The sequence below is a fragment of the Thermobia domestica genome, chromosome 13 (genome assembly GCF_964235325.1).
Source record: "Thermobia domestica chromosome 13, izTheDome1.hap1.1, whole genome shotgun sequence".
NCBI lineage: Eukaryota > Metazoa > Arthropoda > Insecta > Zygentoma > Lepismatidae > Thermobia > Thermobia domestica.
Window position 1 is genome coordinate 32304268 of NC_137466.1, and position 16242 is coordinate 32320509.

The 16242-nt window shown below is 35.4% G+C and overlaps 1 protein-coding gene across 1 annotated transcript in view; it reads right to left on the minus strand.

Annotated features, from left to right (window-relative positions):
* The window catches only part of DCTN6-p27 (dynactin subunit 6), an 81500-nt gene extending 71593 nt beyond the window's left edge, over positions 1-9907 (minus strand). The window contains exons 1-2 of the mRNA XM_081735596.1: positions 9753-9907; positions 9471-9641 (exon numbers count right to left, since the gene is read on the minus strand). Of these exons, the coding sequence (XP_081591722.1) occupies positions 9471-9641; positions 9753-9766 (185 nt within the window). The 5' untranslated portion in view covers positions 9767-9907. The remainder of the gene's footprint in view (positions 1-9470; positions 9642-9752) is intronic.
* Positions 9908-16242: the final 6335 nt, after the last annotated feature.

Sequence of the window (16242 nt, forward strand, 5' to 3'; positions counted from 1 at the left end):
TTCTTTTATACAAAAATGTTTCTTCTGCTTCGCACTTCTTGGCAACGGTCTGTGCCGCAAGCATGAATGCGCGACTCAATTTTTTCGGATAAATTTATTCATTATTACTCCCATCTCGTAGACCGATGTTCAAGCCAGGTCATGATCGCATTTCTGTGACTACATATTTGCTTTAAATATTGATTTCCTTTAGCACTCTCTCCCACATCACAAGAAGGATGAGAAATTCAAAGGAGACCTTCACTATCGGTCTTTTTCTTGGAATTCATACTGTTCTAGATAATGCTTTTCAGAGCCTCACGTATTTCAGTGAAATGCCTAGGAACAGAACTTACAGTAAATTTTCCCCTCTCATCTTGTGTCACAAAGTCTTTTAATGGACACTGAAATACGTTTACCGTTCTTAGTTTCAGTAGCTGTTACGCAGGATTTCACTATTGCCCACCTTCGGTTAATGCTGTCTTCATACGGACACCGAATATGACTTTTAGTACTGTTGTTTGGCTGAATCACAAACTACAAGTTCAACAAGTGACGAACAATGCACATATCGTAATACGCTTTTTGATTCAAGTCTGAGATCTTTTCAACACCGTTGTAGTAACTCTTCATGACATTTGCGCCGTCATATCCCTTGCTTCTACAATCCTTCAGCAGGATATCTACCTTCTCCAATTCACCCAGGATAGACTTCTTCAAAGCCTTTGACATAGAAGATCTTTTCCGGCACTTCCACGAAGTCTAAAATGACTCTCTGATTTCAACTTCTCTATTTTCTCCGTCAACGTAGCAAAGAACTCAAGATACCTGATTGACGTGTGTGTGCAGTCTGTTGTAATATTAGAAAAATGGAACAATAATTTGTTCGTCTAATTTTCTTCAATATAGGTCTTTTTGTCTGACTTATAGCAACTGGGTGGGCTCATTTTGAATCCCATGATACAAATATTTATTCCTCCCAGACTCACTAATGTGAGTATGCAAAACGCTGTCGTTCAGCAAAGCGAGAAAATGCCTGGGATTTTTGCTGTTATATTCTTCATCATGACCAGTCAGAGTTTGATTTTATTATGCAAAATGTAATATGGTGTCTGCTAGCCGTACCATAAATGCTTTCCATCTTTCCTCGTCGACGTGGACTTGGTGCTGAAAATCTTTATTTACGTTCCGGATATCTTCCACTATTTCCACTCCATTATTATCGTCATGTGAATAAGTGACTTCTAATCAGGGTTGTGAAAATCTCATTTTTTAAAAAATCCCAGTCCAATGGGTTTTATTGTGCAAACGCCCATTTAAAGCCGTATTTCTACTTAAAATAACAATTAAGCTATTCTATTGTATATATTTGAAATGAAACTATGGAATTCCCTTATCGCATAAAGGGAATCCATGAAGACCCATCCACGTTTCGTGGGACATATTTGTACTTCGTATTCGCATTCGCTCATATTTCGATTTCAAGAAAGGAGGAAGCATATAATTTTGTACAGTAACAAAAGGGTGGGTAATTCCATATAATATAGTATAGGAAAAAAATCCCCTATTGTACTCATGATTCAGAAGTCAGATGTCCTGACTTAAGATTTCTTTAACTTCCCTCAAAATATTCTAGACAAACACAGTACCTCCAGTCAGGAACCAGACATTAAAGAAAACAGCTTTATTAACCCTTTTGGTACAAACTATATGTCACGCACACATATTATTAATTATTCCCTAGAACCTGGGCTATATACTTGCTTTAACGTGATTTTTGTTTGTCTTATAACCAGAGGGTATTAAGTTATAACAAAATGCATTTTTCGTTCTTTGCGTTCGATGATATAAAGGTGATAACGTTTCAAGTTTGGGCTTGAAATAAAGTTACGTGTTTTGAGGAGCGTAGAAATATTTCTGTCTTTGTATAGGAAAAGTGGAAGGAAAAGAATTTTTATCAGTATTGTTCGTCTGTATTGCAGATCCATAGTTCATGAGTATATATTACGAAAAGTATATGAACTCTAGCATTAGGCATTCCCCTCCGTTTTCTTCTCATTCCCCTCCTTACATCCAGAAAATTGTATATCATTTAGTTTTTAACAAAAACTAAAACTAGGTGTTGTTTTAGCTGCTATCTATGTGGATTTGTTGCACTTTTATTAGCGAATGGTAACTGGGGGATGCAATTTGAGTATAATGCGTGGTACCTTAGAAGAATAAGAGTGTTGTTATTGGATTCGATTCTCCGATACTCTCATTTGTACTGTCAAATAGGATTGAGTAATATTTTTACCCACATAACTATTCTATATATTGCAACGAAACTTTGCATACGTAATACGTATAGCTATAGAATCTTACAAGGTAGATTATATTCAGGTACCTGTAGCCGGGCCCCCTTTAGAGGGTTTAAAAGTTAACAAAAGGGATTTTTTGGAGGGAATTTTTTCAACTTTACCCCAAATTCCCTTCCTTTGTACATCTCGCACATACGCGCATCGTAGGCTACCATTTGAAAGGGTGTTTCATTCTGAACAGAATAACGTATGAACCACGATACTCGGGTGAATTATACTGAAGCAGTAGTTACTCAACTGAATGTCAAAATTTTCCTCTAAAAGTGCAGGAATTTAAAAGGGTTGAAGCTAACAAGGAAAATAATTTATACCACGTGTGAAAGGAATAGTTGGCTTCTTTTTTCCTTGTCGTAGAGTCTCCCACAGGACGGGATTAGTGAGAGCCCTAATGAGGTTAATGAGCTAAATATCGATCTGACGCATATCTCACTGAGAATACCGATCCCGGACTCGCTGGCGTGAGCCTCATTGAGGTTGGTGAGTGCGAGCCTCATTTAAGATACTGAGTCTGAGCCCGAGAGAACACTAATTACAAAATGACCAAGAGAATGAGTTATGAACCATGATTAATACTGAAGCAGTAGTTACTTAACTGAAAGTCAACATTTTCCTCAAAAAATCCAAGAATCTAAAAGGGTTAACTTTTCTTGGGTGGGGGATCGGACAGAACTGAAATTTTAAAATATTTTTAAATCTAGTTATCAGTTGCTAATTTCCTTTCTTACAATACATTTTACGATTAAAGGACCTTTGTAACATTTGATAACCGTATTATATACCACGTATTCCACCAGTATGGAAGAATTCGGGAGTTTCGGAGTTCCTTTGTAATTCAGTTATTTTTCGTTTTTATGTGTGTAAGTATCCAGGTGTAGTGTTGACAAAATAGAAGTAGATCTTCAGTAATTTCCTTTTTTTAAGTGAAACATTTGGTCTTTGATTCAAGCCATAGTATTACAAAAGAAATGTCTTATTTGTGCATTTGTAATTAGTTTATCATAAGAGATTTTATTTCCTTTTTAATGCAATTCTTTTTCGTTTGTATGTGTGTAACTATCTAAATGCAGTTGAAAATCCTTTTTTCAATGAAGCATTTTCGATTTGTAATGAACTGACATATGGAGAAGGACACTTTATTATTTATTTCCACTAATACGCCAGTACTACAAATATGAACAAAACGTAGTCGCATTGTTTTTTGTCCCAGATTACAGTTGAACACCGTAACTGTGAATTTGGCCGAGGACGAACTAAATTCGTTATGCGCGATTCCGAAATACATTTTTTCCAATGGTATTTTGTTCTGGATATCTATTTTTGGTAATACAGGGTGACCCAATTAAACCTCCCACATTTTATGAACGACTAATAAAACAAAAAGTATTGCAGATGAAGTTGTTGATCCAGAAATATAAAATGCCACTGGAAACAGTTTGCGGTTACTGTAGATCTTTCTGGAAAATTCTTCTTACGCACTCCCTAGAAGGACCAGCAGCTGCAGCCCCGATAGCAGAACATGCCGTGATCTGCGATGTGATCGCAGAAAATTTGACGTGCCTGTGCAGAAAAATTGATAGAGAGAGAGGGGAAAAAAATAGCCAACAGAAATGTATAAAAACATGCCTGCTATGTGTAGATGTCTTTTCCAAGAAGTAACGTTTTTGTTGAGCAAACAGAGAAGGACTTTCCGTATTCTTCAAACTTCTTTGGGTTTGTGACTATATTCCTATTTTAGTTTTTGATAGATATAGATCAGGAAAGATTATTTTTTGAATACAAGCTTTTCATTAAATCTATGCAGGATTTGGTAACCAGCTCAAGAAATGAAGGAAAGTTTTTTGAATTGAAGACTCTCTTTAAAGTTGCAGCAACGGATTTCCGAGACAAATACTTTGTTGCAGTAAAAGCTAATGATGTTTTGTTTGAGTATACCATTGTCTGAGTCCATATGTGAAAGCTGAGGTTCAGTGATTACTAGTGTGATGGAGAAAAGGCCAGCAGCAAAGGATGGATTTAGTGATGATATTGGAACAACAGACCAGCTTACATTATCCTAAATGGACTCCCATCAGGATATATAAAAAACAAGAAAATTCCTTAAAGCTGCTTTCATTACAAAATAAAGTGTATCGTATCATAAATATTTTAAATCTGCTTCTTTCAGCAAAACTCTTTCAAAAATGTGACTTCACAGGTTGTAACTCGAACTAGGGATATCGCTGAAAACTGTTTACCATGCTTCATGTAACGCTGTAATAAAAACATGGTATTATCATCTTGATTTTTTATTTTGAAATTCCTGCAGAAAATTTTTGACTTACAAAAGCTCATCGCAGAAAGACAAAGAAAGTTCTGCTATCGGGGCTGCAGCATGCTTCCTTGGAGAATGTTTAGGGCACTGCAAAACAGACTGTCTCACAGGCTCAATATTCTCAAGCATGTAGGTTTGCCAGCTATACGCTGAACACGATGTTCGAAAATTCTCGACCAAGTGCAAGACAGTCTTTCAATCAGAACTATTCTCTTTACGTGGAATAGCAAACTTTAATCAAAAAGCTCTTGACAGTATCATATAGAACTCGAAAAACATTTCGACTGCGTACGAGCAATGAGCTCCTGACCAAACCATAACGACCACTGAAAACGGTAGGAGCGCGTTAAGTGGAAGCGATGATTCCAAATACTCTCGTCTCTCCAGTGACAACGCTACAACAGATCAAAAAGTTGCAGGTTTTATTGGGTCACCCTGTACATAATTATAGCAAATTCTGAAACTAGGCATATACTGAGAAAGACAATTGAAGAAACTATGATCACATTAAGGCTATCATTTCAATTCAAGTTTTGAAGTTATTTTTGGAGGTGAGGTTTCTTTTCGATTTGTATTTTTTTAATGTTTCACTCCCCCCCCAAAGGTTTTTTTTTTTGGGGGGGGGATTCCAATATCTATGCTTCTAACGACTATATGTTCGATTCGACAAATGTTTCCGATTCGTAATCCGTTTCAATTCCTCTCGTGAACAATTAACATGGAAAGGAAAACACGGAATCCGTAAAAAAAAAAAAAAAAAAAAAAAATGAAACCAAGTTTTCGATTGTAGTTGACCATTGTCGAGTTTCTTACGGTAATAAGGACTTGAAAAGTGTCATTTACCTTTGCCTATCGGAAATATGTTTTTCACGTGGCTGGTTGGTTCGATGGAACGGATGAACTATTCCTTGCTCGCAGAATTTGAATTGCGATTTTCAATTAGAACATTGCTCTGTATTCCTTAACCATGGTGAATTGATGGGTACAAGTATCCTGTCACCAGAACAGCTTTTCCCTGTTGTCTCAGTGTTGAAGTTCGGATTTCATACCTTATTATACGTTTCCAAATTCTGAATGTTTGGAATTCTACATGTTTCCAGATGTTCTAGGTTCTATTACATTTAACATGGTTTACTCCAAAATTAGCTAACCTTCGAGCTATAATGGTCAATTTACACGCTAAAGCTAAAAATGGTGACAATATTGTTAAATTAAAGTACAATGTGATTAAGAAAAAATACAGAAAAGAAATTAAAATAGCCAAGCAAAAACTTCATGAAGAACACATAGCCAAAGCAAGTAATAAATGCAAAGCTGCCTGGTCAATAATAAAAAAAGAAATTAAGACAGAACATGGAACAAAATTGCCTAGCATTACACCTAACGAGTTTAATAGCTTCTTTGTAAATAATCTGCTGACAACCTTAACAATGATCTTAATGTGTACCTTAATAGGCAGAGTTTACCCCAACTTAACAACCTAAATTTTAAATGGACACAGGTTAGTGCAGATGAAGTTTTAAATATTGTGTCAAAAATGAAAAATACGTACAGTGAAGATTTTTATGGTCTATCTACCTCTATTATAAAGCAAATAATTGATATAATTGCATTTCCTATCACGTACCTTATTAATTGGACACTAAACGACGGCTGTTTTCCTGATAGCCTAAAAGTAACAATAGCAGTACCTATATATAAAAAGGGTGATAGAGGTAACCCTGGTAACTATCGCCCTATATCCCTTGTTCCAGTGTTTTCTAAAATAATAGAGTATTGCGTTAAAAAGCAATTATCTCCTTATTTTGAACAAAATTCACTTATTAATGTAGCCCATTTTGGTTTCAGATCAGGATTATCTACTATTGATGCTGTCGAGACAGTCGTAGACGAAATACTAAATTGTTTTGAATCCGGCTCATATACGTGTACTACTCTTATTGATTTAAGTAAAGCTTTTGACACAGTTGTACACGATATCTTACTTACAAAATTACGATTCTATGGAATAAATGACATTGAACTATCTCTTCTTAAGAGTTTCCTCACTAACAGACGGCAAATAGTAAAGTTTAACAATAAGACATCTGATGAGTTAGAAGTTTTGACTGGTGTTCCTCAGGGCTCGGTACTAGGCCCATTTTTATTCTTAGTGTACATGAACGACCTACCAAGTTGTCTACCGTATAAAACAACAATCTATGCTGATGACACTACTTTTATTACGAATGACCATAGCATACTCAATGTAAACATTAAAAATAAAGAAATGTTAAAGGCTTCTTCTCTATGGTTCCAAACAAATAGCTTGGTATTAAACACGACAAAAACAGAAACTCATTTCTTTTACCTAAATAAACCACCCTGTATCTTGAATAACCAGAATTATGTGAAGTTGTTAGGCATATATTTAGATACAAAATTAAACTGGGTAGTTCACACTCAGGAACTATGCAAAAAACTCGCTCATGTTCTTTATGTATTGCGGAAATTAAAAAGATCTGTAAGTAAGGAAATGATGATATCAGTATATTATGCTCTTTTTCACTCTCATTTATTGTATGGTAATTTACTATGGGGAAACTCTGCAGGTGCAAAGGACGTATTCAAATGGCAAAAGAAAGCATTACGTTGTATTAAATGTGTACCTGATACTGAGTCCTGTAGGAATATTTTCAAAGAATACCGAATCATGACAGTTCCCTCAATAAATATTTATTATAGTTTAATTTATATTAAGGAAAACCAAACTAGTTATAATTTGCGACCTAACGTGCACGAATACAATACAAGGTACAAAGATAATTTAGAAACGCCGTCTGTCAGATTATGCAAGACGCAGCAAAATTTTAAATATAATGCAATAAAACTGTTCAACTTGTTACCTTTACATATACGTAATTTGGAAAACAAGCAGTTTGTTAAACACATTAGTAATATATTAATAGAGTATTGTATATATAGTATTACGGAATTTGAGGAATGCATTTGTAATCAATAAAATGTAAATAGCTGGTAAAAATTTGAGAGTAAAGTTCCGTAGACGACATACCTCCTTAAAGGATTCAAACATGGTAGCAGTAGTCAACTAAACCTGCCATTACCTAATCTACTACTACTATCGCTACTGTTACCATTGCTATTGATACTACGGATCTTCACCCAAATTTGAAAGATGTAATTCAATAGAAGGCTTAACCCTAATAATGGTAATAATGGGCTTTTTGTTTATTGATATGTGGTAGTGCCAACAATGTAAATATGAAGTATATTTATTCTATGAAGTATATATGTAGTAATACTTCTATGAAGTTATTATGAAGTCTATATGTAAATATGAAGAATGCAAATTGTGTTATAACTGTTAGTAATAGTTTCAATTAGTTATTAACTGTCAACTAGTAATAGCCATAGTTTTTTTTTTTTTTTTGTTACATTTCAATAATTTTTACAATTTAAATACTATTCTGGACGAAGTCTATTGCAACTATGTTGTCTAATGACTAATAAAGTATTCTATTCTATTCTATTCTATTCTAACCCTTTCAACAAAATGACACACCCTCTATGTTTTATTATATGTAGAGATTTTAATCCCTAAATAGGCCTATATTTAATAAAATTTAATAAAATCGGGTGGCATTTAGAATCTCTCCCAACTCGTTTCATCGTTCAAGAACCGAGTACCTTGTTTTCGTCTAAATTATAATAAAGATAGAAGTACAAGGGCCCTGGGGGCTTCCAACTCCCTTTGCTAGCTGTCCCTAGCTCAGCTATATTTTGTAAAATAAGTAACACACTGTAAATCTTATATGTGCAAGATTGGGGGAGATACTAAATATCAGCCATAAAATCTTACGTTAACATTTATTTCCTAGTCCAAAAATTTGAGTTTTCTTTTTACTTACATATTTACTGTATGGATTCACGTATTTGTAAAATTTGCAGAATATATTTGTAATAACATTTTAGTAGACCAATGTAAATAATCGAAATATCTTCTATTCTTATCTATTGATGTACATTTACATAAAAATATATTAATCAAAGTTTAACCTGTTACGCACGCATACGTTCATAAGCTAACAATTAACCAAATGAAGTGAAGTATCTGAAGGCTGAGTGCTAACTCATGATATGCAAGCATAGAAGTGTAAAGAGTTAAGGGATCTATGTATTTGTGAAATTTACGTACCTAATGTGTCATGTAACTTTAGAACATGAATGCGTATGCAATGAAATATTTCGCGATATTACCTGTAACGTCCATAATAATATACAAATATATAATCCAACACGTAACGTAAGGTTTATTCAGCACACAGTGTTTTGAATTATCCTCGCTTATATGTATACACACTGTCGCTGACGCGTCTGCTCTCTACGGACGCTTCTACGCGTAGGACCCCTCTTGCGCTCCTGCCCTGACTCGGTTCGATAACATTCGTGCATTTTAGTGGCAATATAGCACAGTTTGCAACTAAATCGAAAAAACGCTACACTTTCGGTAATTTGTTAATATTAGGTTAGGTTAGGTCAGGTTCGGTATTTTCAATTAGCATTTGGGCGTACCTTCATCTAACTTTTTTTTTTTTTTACCTTCATCACTACTTGTTCATTTTTTTAAATTTTACGTTCTTATGCTCCTTGTGTTAAAAGTTGGCTGGGTGTTGTCTCAGTGTTAATCTCAACACTGGTAGCTTTTTTATGTTGTCTTAACCATCTACGGAAATTTAAACAGCTAAACTTTCATAACAATTGAAAAGCAGCAAGTACTATTGATAAGCAAAAATTTTCAGTGCAATCTCTTAATATATTACCTGTTAATTATTCTCGTTTGTTCTTCAATTAGATTATTTTCTCCTATAATAATAGGTCCTGCATCTGCAATAATACATGCCTTTGGATGAACGACTGTTCTGCTGCCAATTGTTATGTCGCCCCGTAAGTCGCATTCATTGCATACCACGGCTCCAGGAGAAATTTTTACACTGGAAATAATAAATTATTTTGTTATGAATATATTGAAACATTTTATACTCACATCATTGCATAATAATATTGAAACATACCAATATTAATCAAACAAATATATATCATACCTAGCTTTCGCCATCCTTACGGATATCGCTTTGCTTTTGTTTTGTACGTATTCTTCATCTTCTTTTACCAAAGAATAAATTCCGAAATGATATACTGCACCACTTCTCCTCTGACCAACAATCACTATCTATTTACCTCCTAAGCTATGGCAAAATTTTACGCATGTTACAATAAAATTTAAACTAAAATTCAAAATAAAATTGCCACTCTAACAATGATTATCGGGACTCCACAATTTATGCAAAGCTGATACGGAATAAGGTCCCATATCAGGTTTTGCAAAATATGAACTAGAAAATATGAAAATAAGAACTGAAGTAAGTGCAGTATCTTAAAAAAAAAAAAAGAAAAAAGAAAAGAAAAGAAAAGAAAAATACGACCCGCTCGGGAGAGTAATACTCCCGGAAGTACGTTTTTCCACGCGCTACTCTAGACAGCTGTTTTACGCGCTATCCTAGCCAGTTGTTTTAAGTTGGTCACAAAATTTATATCATGAAGTACAAGGGGAACAAAACGACCCTATATCATGGAGTACAAGGGGAACAAAACGACCCTATATCATGGAGTACAAGGGCATAAGTACTACAACTACTTATCTGCATAAAAATAAATAAATCACTTTTTTAAGTATTATTTTCATATTATTTTAATTTAATAAGTGTTATAAAAATGTAAAAAAAAAACTTTCCTCGGGCTGGGTTTGAACTCGCGCCAAAAGAGGATTTTATTACTAGCATATAGCGCTAACCCCCTCGGCCACTGAGGCCGACAGCAGCAAGCGTTTGTTGTCTGCTATTTGAATGCAACGTGGCAAGAAATGGATAACGCCAACCAATCAGAAATGTGTTTCTCGTTTCTACTTCCGGGAGCATTACTCTCCCGAGCTAGTCCTAGAAAAATGATGTACTTCCGATTGCAAATGACGATTTACAAGAAAAATATAAAGGGCCTTATGCAGAGTCGGTTTGAAGTATGATTAAACTGATACTAAAGAGCTGAATACTGCAGGAAATATATGTTAGTCGAACTCTTTAGTATGACACTAATCACGCTTCAGAACGACTCTGCAGAAGGCCCAAAATTTCTGACAGCGCTCTATAATCTTGTGTGAAAACACTGGCGCAACTCCCGGCGGATGAGGGGGACATGTCCCCTCCAATCTTGGAACTGGGGGACTGTCCGTCCCAATAATCCGATTTGAAATATGCTTTTTTTTTTTTAAATGATTTGTGTCCGATTATCACAAAGGAAAGTGAGATGAAATTGATGTTCCCCCCAGAATAAGCCTCAAATCTGCCCGCCTTCCAATGTTGAAGACAACTCTGTTACCTGATCCTCCAAAGGATTGTTTTTCAACTTCACAAATATTTTGAGCATCGCTTAACAACAACAACAACAAAAAAGACTTACGTCCCCCCCCCCCACAATGTTGAAGACAGATTTGTGCCGCTGTGTGGAAACTAAATAATTTAAAATGTAGTATTTTTTTTTTTTTTTTTTGCACATTTAGACACAAATAAAAATCATGGACGTCTCTGGCGGGGGGACGCGTTCCCCCAAAATTTGTGTAGCAGAGAAAATAGATGAAGGCTGAAAGTACTTGAACGGAAGAAGTAAAGGAATAGGAGAAACATATAAATGACATGTATATATTTGTTGTTGTTCAGTAGTAGTGCAAGTATTACATTGTATAAATACTTATGCGAAACTTGCCTTCTGAGTGCCGTGGTATAATTGAAGTAAAACAAGAGAAAAGAGAGACTGCAATCAATGAATACTGCTAAAGGATATTATTGCTATGTCAAAACAAAGTTGTTGAATGGCAGTAATAAGAGAGGAACGCAAAATATAACAGTCTTGTACTGACTGAGGTAGCACCCCACTGAAAAATACAGGGTGGCCCAAAAGTAGGTATACACCCCTGCATTGATCAAGTATAACATTCTAGTTAATGGGTTTAGTTGCTTCGGCTCTTTCGAGGTTAACATGTAAGTAAAAAACACATTAAGAACAAATAATAAAGAAACCAAGTCTACCTGATGAATAGCAATAAGAAATGATATGAAATGCAATGAGCTGTTCAGTATGATACTGTATACCTACTTTTGGGCCACCCTGTATAATTAGGGAAAAAATAGGAGACAACACGATAATACTGCAACGTTTAAAGATGAGGAAATAAAGAAAAAGAGTTTTGTTTGAAAATCTCAAAACTAGTTTGAGGAAGGTTTCGAACTTCCTGAGTAAAGTTCTCAGCAAGATAGCATTGCTAAAAAACATGGACTATAGAAGAAACTTAGGAAAATCAGGAAACGAAAAGTATGGAAACAAAGTTACCCTGAAGAGTAAAAATAATATGTAGGGTGTTGAACTGAGAATGAAGAAGGGAAATTGACAAGGACAGGAAAATATACAATAGACTAAAGGTGACAAGAGGAAGGATATAGAAATATATAACGGAAGTGAATAATATATACAGAAGTAAATTCAATGGAAATAGAAGAGTAAAAACTAAGAATGGAAATAAGCCTTTAACGAGCGAAATTCAGGATGAGGTGATGGAAAGAATATATTTAGCTGCATGGCAACACTGTATTTTCACCTTGTAACGAAAATCAAGTAAACGAGAATCGGAAGAAATAGACTGAAATAGTGTGACGTCACATCCTTCTCGTTGCCATGGTGATCGCCATTTTATTTTCTATACAAGTAGCCTAAATATCTAAAGAACCTATATGCAAAGGGGAAACTGTGATGAAAATTTCGGAACTGCAAACATTAGAGTGAAAGAAATAGTTGTTTATTTTTAAATACTTCTAATCAATGAAACGAAAAAAACACAGTAAAAGTAATTAGATAAAAATATGTTAAATACTGTTACGTGCATGACAAACATTGAAATTGAAATCTGCTAGTTCATATGTCTTGTGAAATTTTCCATCTGATATCGTATGTTTTGAGAATTTCTACATTTTCAAGTTAAATTAAATCTTACGGCGGACTCACTTTGTTCATAATCAGATATTAACTTTAAGTAATTCCGAAAAATTTTTTGATTCAATAATATCAGTATGATATACTCTTGAAAATTTGATCAGGATTACTGTTTAACAGTTGTTTAAAATATATTCTGAACCATTCAAAATTATATGTGTAATTATTGTACCTTTTCTCATTTTTTTAAAATAGGGAATATAAGAAAAGACCTTACTGATATCCACAGATGGTATCTATTGAATATTTCCAAAGCTGGCCTTTTTTCTTTTGTAATGTTGTATACTTAGAAACTATATTTGTGCACTCCCATTATAAAGAGTGGGCATTAGAAGTGTAAATACCCCAACAGAATTAACACTATTCTTAAAGATTTTTTCTTTTAAAAAAAAATCATATATTTTACAATTTTTTTCTGTGACGACCATTTGTCAATCTACACGTTAGGGAGTTTATATTGAGTATAATTGCTTTTCATGGTGGATTAATGGTAATTGTGCTTACATTAACTATTTGATTTCTACCTTATTACTTAGAGATGTGGCGCTTTTAGAAATAAGCGCCTTAGCTTCATTAGCTTCACGGGTTTGTATATAAAAAAAAACATGGCGATCACCATGGTAACGGAAAGGAAATGACGACATCACTATTTCAGTCTATAGCAATATCAACAGTATAGTGAAATAAAGAATAGAAAGGTAGATACTATACCGTATATATTTATTTAATTATTTTTAGAGATAAGAGAAGAGAAGAAAAAATATTCGAAATTTGTAATCAAATGAAGAGAGAGTCGGCATAAAACTTCATAGTTAGCAAAAAATCGGTTAAAATGTATGAGAACTTCAGACTACACTTGCGAAATTGCTTAAGAACACACACTAAGAATTACTGAATGTTACCCAAAGTTGATATACAAGCTGATGGTAGGTAGTGCTGTTCCCAATATGGTATCCATGTCATATCCATGTATTCATGGTATGCATGTATCCCCCTCCAATACCGAATCTAGAAATTTCGCCACTCTCTCCGCAAGAATATATTTGAAAGGTGCCTCTCTATATTCAATACTTCATTAATAGTACATTTTAATTAAGTTTTTCTAGTGTTCTATTTGCTACTTAACGGAGATTCAAATACTCACGTTTTACAAGAAATCCTTCCCCCCTCCCCAAACTCTCCTATAAGATATTTGTTTTCAATGGTCGAAGACTCTCATGGTTGACTGGCATCATTCCAAAGTCGCTCATTGTCTCTTGTGTCATTGAACACCTTCAATAGCTCTTGACTCTCTTTTAAGACTGAGAATGACCTTTCAGCGGAAGCCAGTCACAATTAAAGTCAGAAATAAAACGAAAGTGGTCAAAATTTCAGGATAACTTGGGCCAATAGTATTAAACTCGACGTATAGTAATACCGCCAATTCAAGAGCAGTGTTGGTCTTTGAAATATGGTTTTTAAGTTCATAGCAAAGGGAAACTAATTCCAATGGTAGCGGTGGAGCAGTGCTTTGCTGATACTTCTTTTTGTAATTTTTCGTCCTTAAGTAAAATTTCTTCGTCTGAACGGTTCACAAATGCTATTGGGAATATGATTGAAAAATTCATCAAGAATTATCTGTAACGACGTAAACTGTTCTCTATTTCATTTTACGCGATATCTAGAAGTCTATCGTAAACATTGATCCTGAAGCAAGCCTCTGTGTCCGAAAATCGATTATCTACCCGTTCATCGTTTTTTTTCACTTTGGGTTGCCTTTTTTCTAAGAACATAGTATTGCTGTATTCCTATAGATATAATGGCATCTCCTCAGGAAAAAATATTTCGATGACACTGATAACGATTTCAAGAAAGTAGGGCCAAAATACCGCAAATGTTTATAATAGAATATATGGGAAACTACATGTTATATTCGGATTTTTGTAGGTACCGTCCACAACTCTGAGATCAATGATTTGCACACATGATGTGCACCAGAATACGGGACAAATAATAAGTAGAAACGAAGGTGGTGTTATGTTTCCTTTGGCTGATACAGGGTGTTGAAATTGGGCACCATCTGGTAGTGTAATAGACTATATGGGAGAATATTTGGTGGCTGGGAATTGTATTACGAACCATCAGTGCCTCCGAAATGCAGATCAAGATGATCTGGTGTTCCTCCCAAAGGCAGGGCTGTGACCCGAAGGTCCCTGGGCAAGGTGAACCCACGATGGTTTGTCATTGCCTGCCATGAGATGATGACGTCCGAAGGATAGAACCTACAGTTGAACAAGGGATCCAGACTTCCTCTGTTCCCACCGGGAATGGAACCTGAGATCCCTTGAGTACAAGGCGATGAGCTTATCCATTCATCCACCGGGGACATATTCTGACAAATAAAACCATTGTGATATTATGATGTACAGCAGGGTAAGGGGCAAATAATAGTTGAAAACGTCAGTGGCATTATGTTCTGTTTGACCGATCCGGACGTTTGAGGTTGTGTATATGCAAACATTCGCTTCATATTCGCTATCTGTCTGTTGCGAGGCTGCCTCTGTTGAGGGAAGGACAGTAAAAGCGTCATTCTGGAGGTGTTGATTTCTGTAGTAGCTTACTCAGCTTTAGTGACTGCAAGTAGATGGTGATCGATTCGTGTGTTGTGCCTACTTCATTGTGCCTGTAAGAAGTTGCAATTCCTGCATGCTTTTGTCCAGTGACTTTTATTGTTGTTTCTCGCGACATTTATGCGAACTTTGTTGTTGTGTACTATTTGGTGTCATTTTCTGGTAGGTTTCGCCAGTGTGGAAACGTGTAATGCAAAAGCCATATTAGTTATTTCAAAACAATTTGGTGACGTATGTGACAAATGGCTTCCGGTAGAAGCACGGATAAACATCGGCAATGTTCCGTGCGCGAACTATGGTTTAGAGGGCAAAGAAAGCGCCCGGTGTGTGGAAGTGAGTTTTTACAAGCGGTTAGTTACATGCGTGGGAGCAAAGTTAAATCATTCCAGTGCTTCGGTCCCTCAACAGTACTATGTACAACATGGTACATAAAGGCAAGTTCTTATGTGAGAAGTGTGCAGAAACAACCAGAAATGGGTAGTCAGGGATCGGATCTCAACGTTGAAGATACGTCAACTGTGCCTGTACACATGAAGGTAAACCTCGCAGAAATTCCTGAAAAACAGTTAGTAGTGTTCGCGGGATTGAACAGTGAACAGTTGACTGTGCTGTGCAGCTTTTGTGACACCTTACATAACAGTAGTGTTATAAGCGTTGAAATCAGACTGGGTATGTTGTTAATGAAACTCAGACATGATCTTTGTAATGACTTTCTGGGAGCAATATTTGGATATCCATGCCACGGAAGTGTGTCAAATGGATTGAAATCAGTCAGACAGGCTTTGATGAGGCAGTTGTACCGTCCGTATTGGGTTCAAAGCATTTATCTTGTTCGTTTCTTCAGAGAAAGGTTCCAGCTTGGGCTCGCAAACTTTATGGGGTAGGG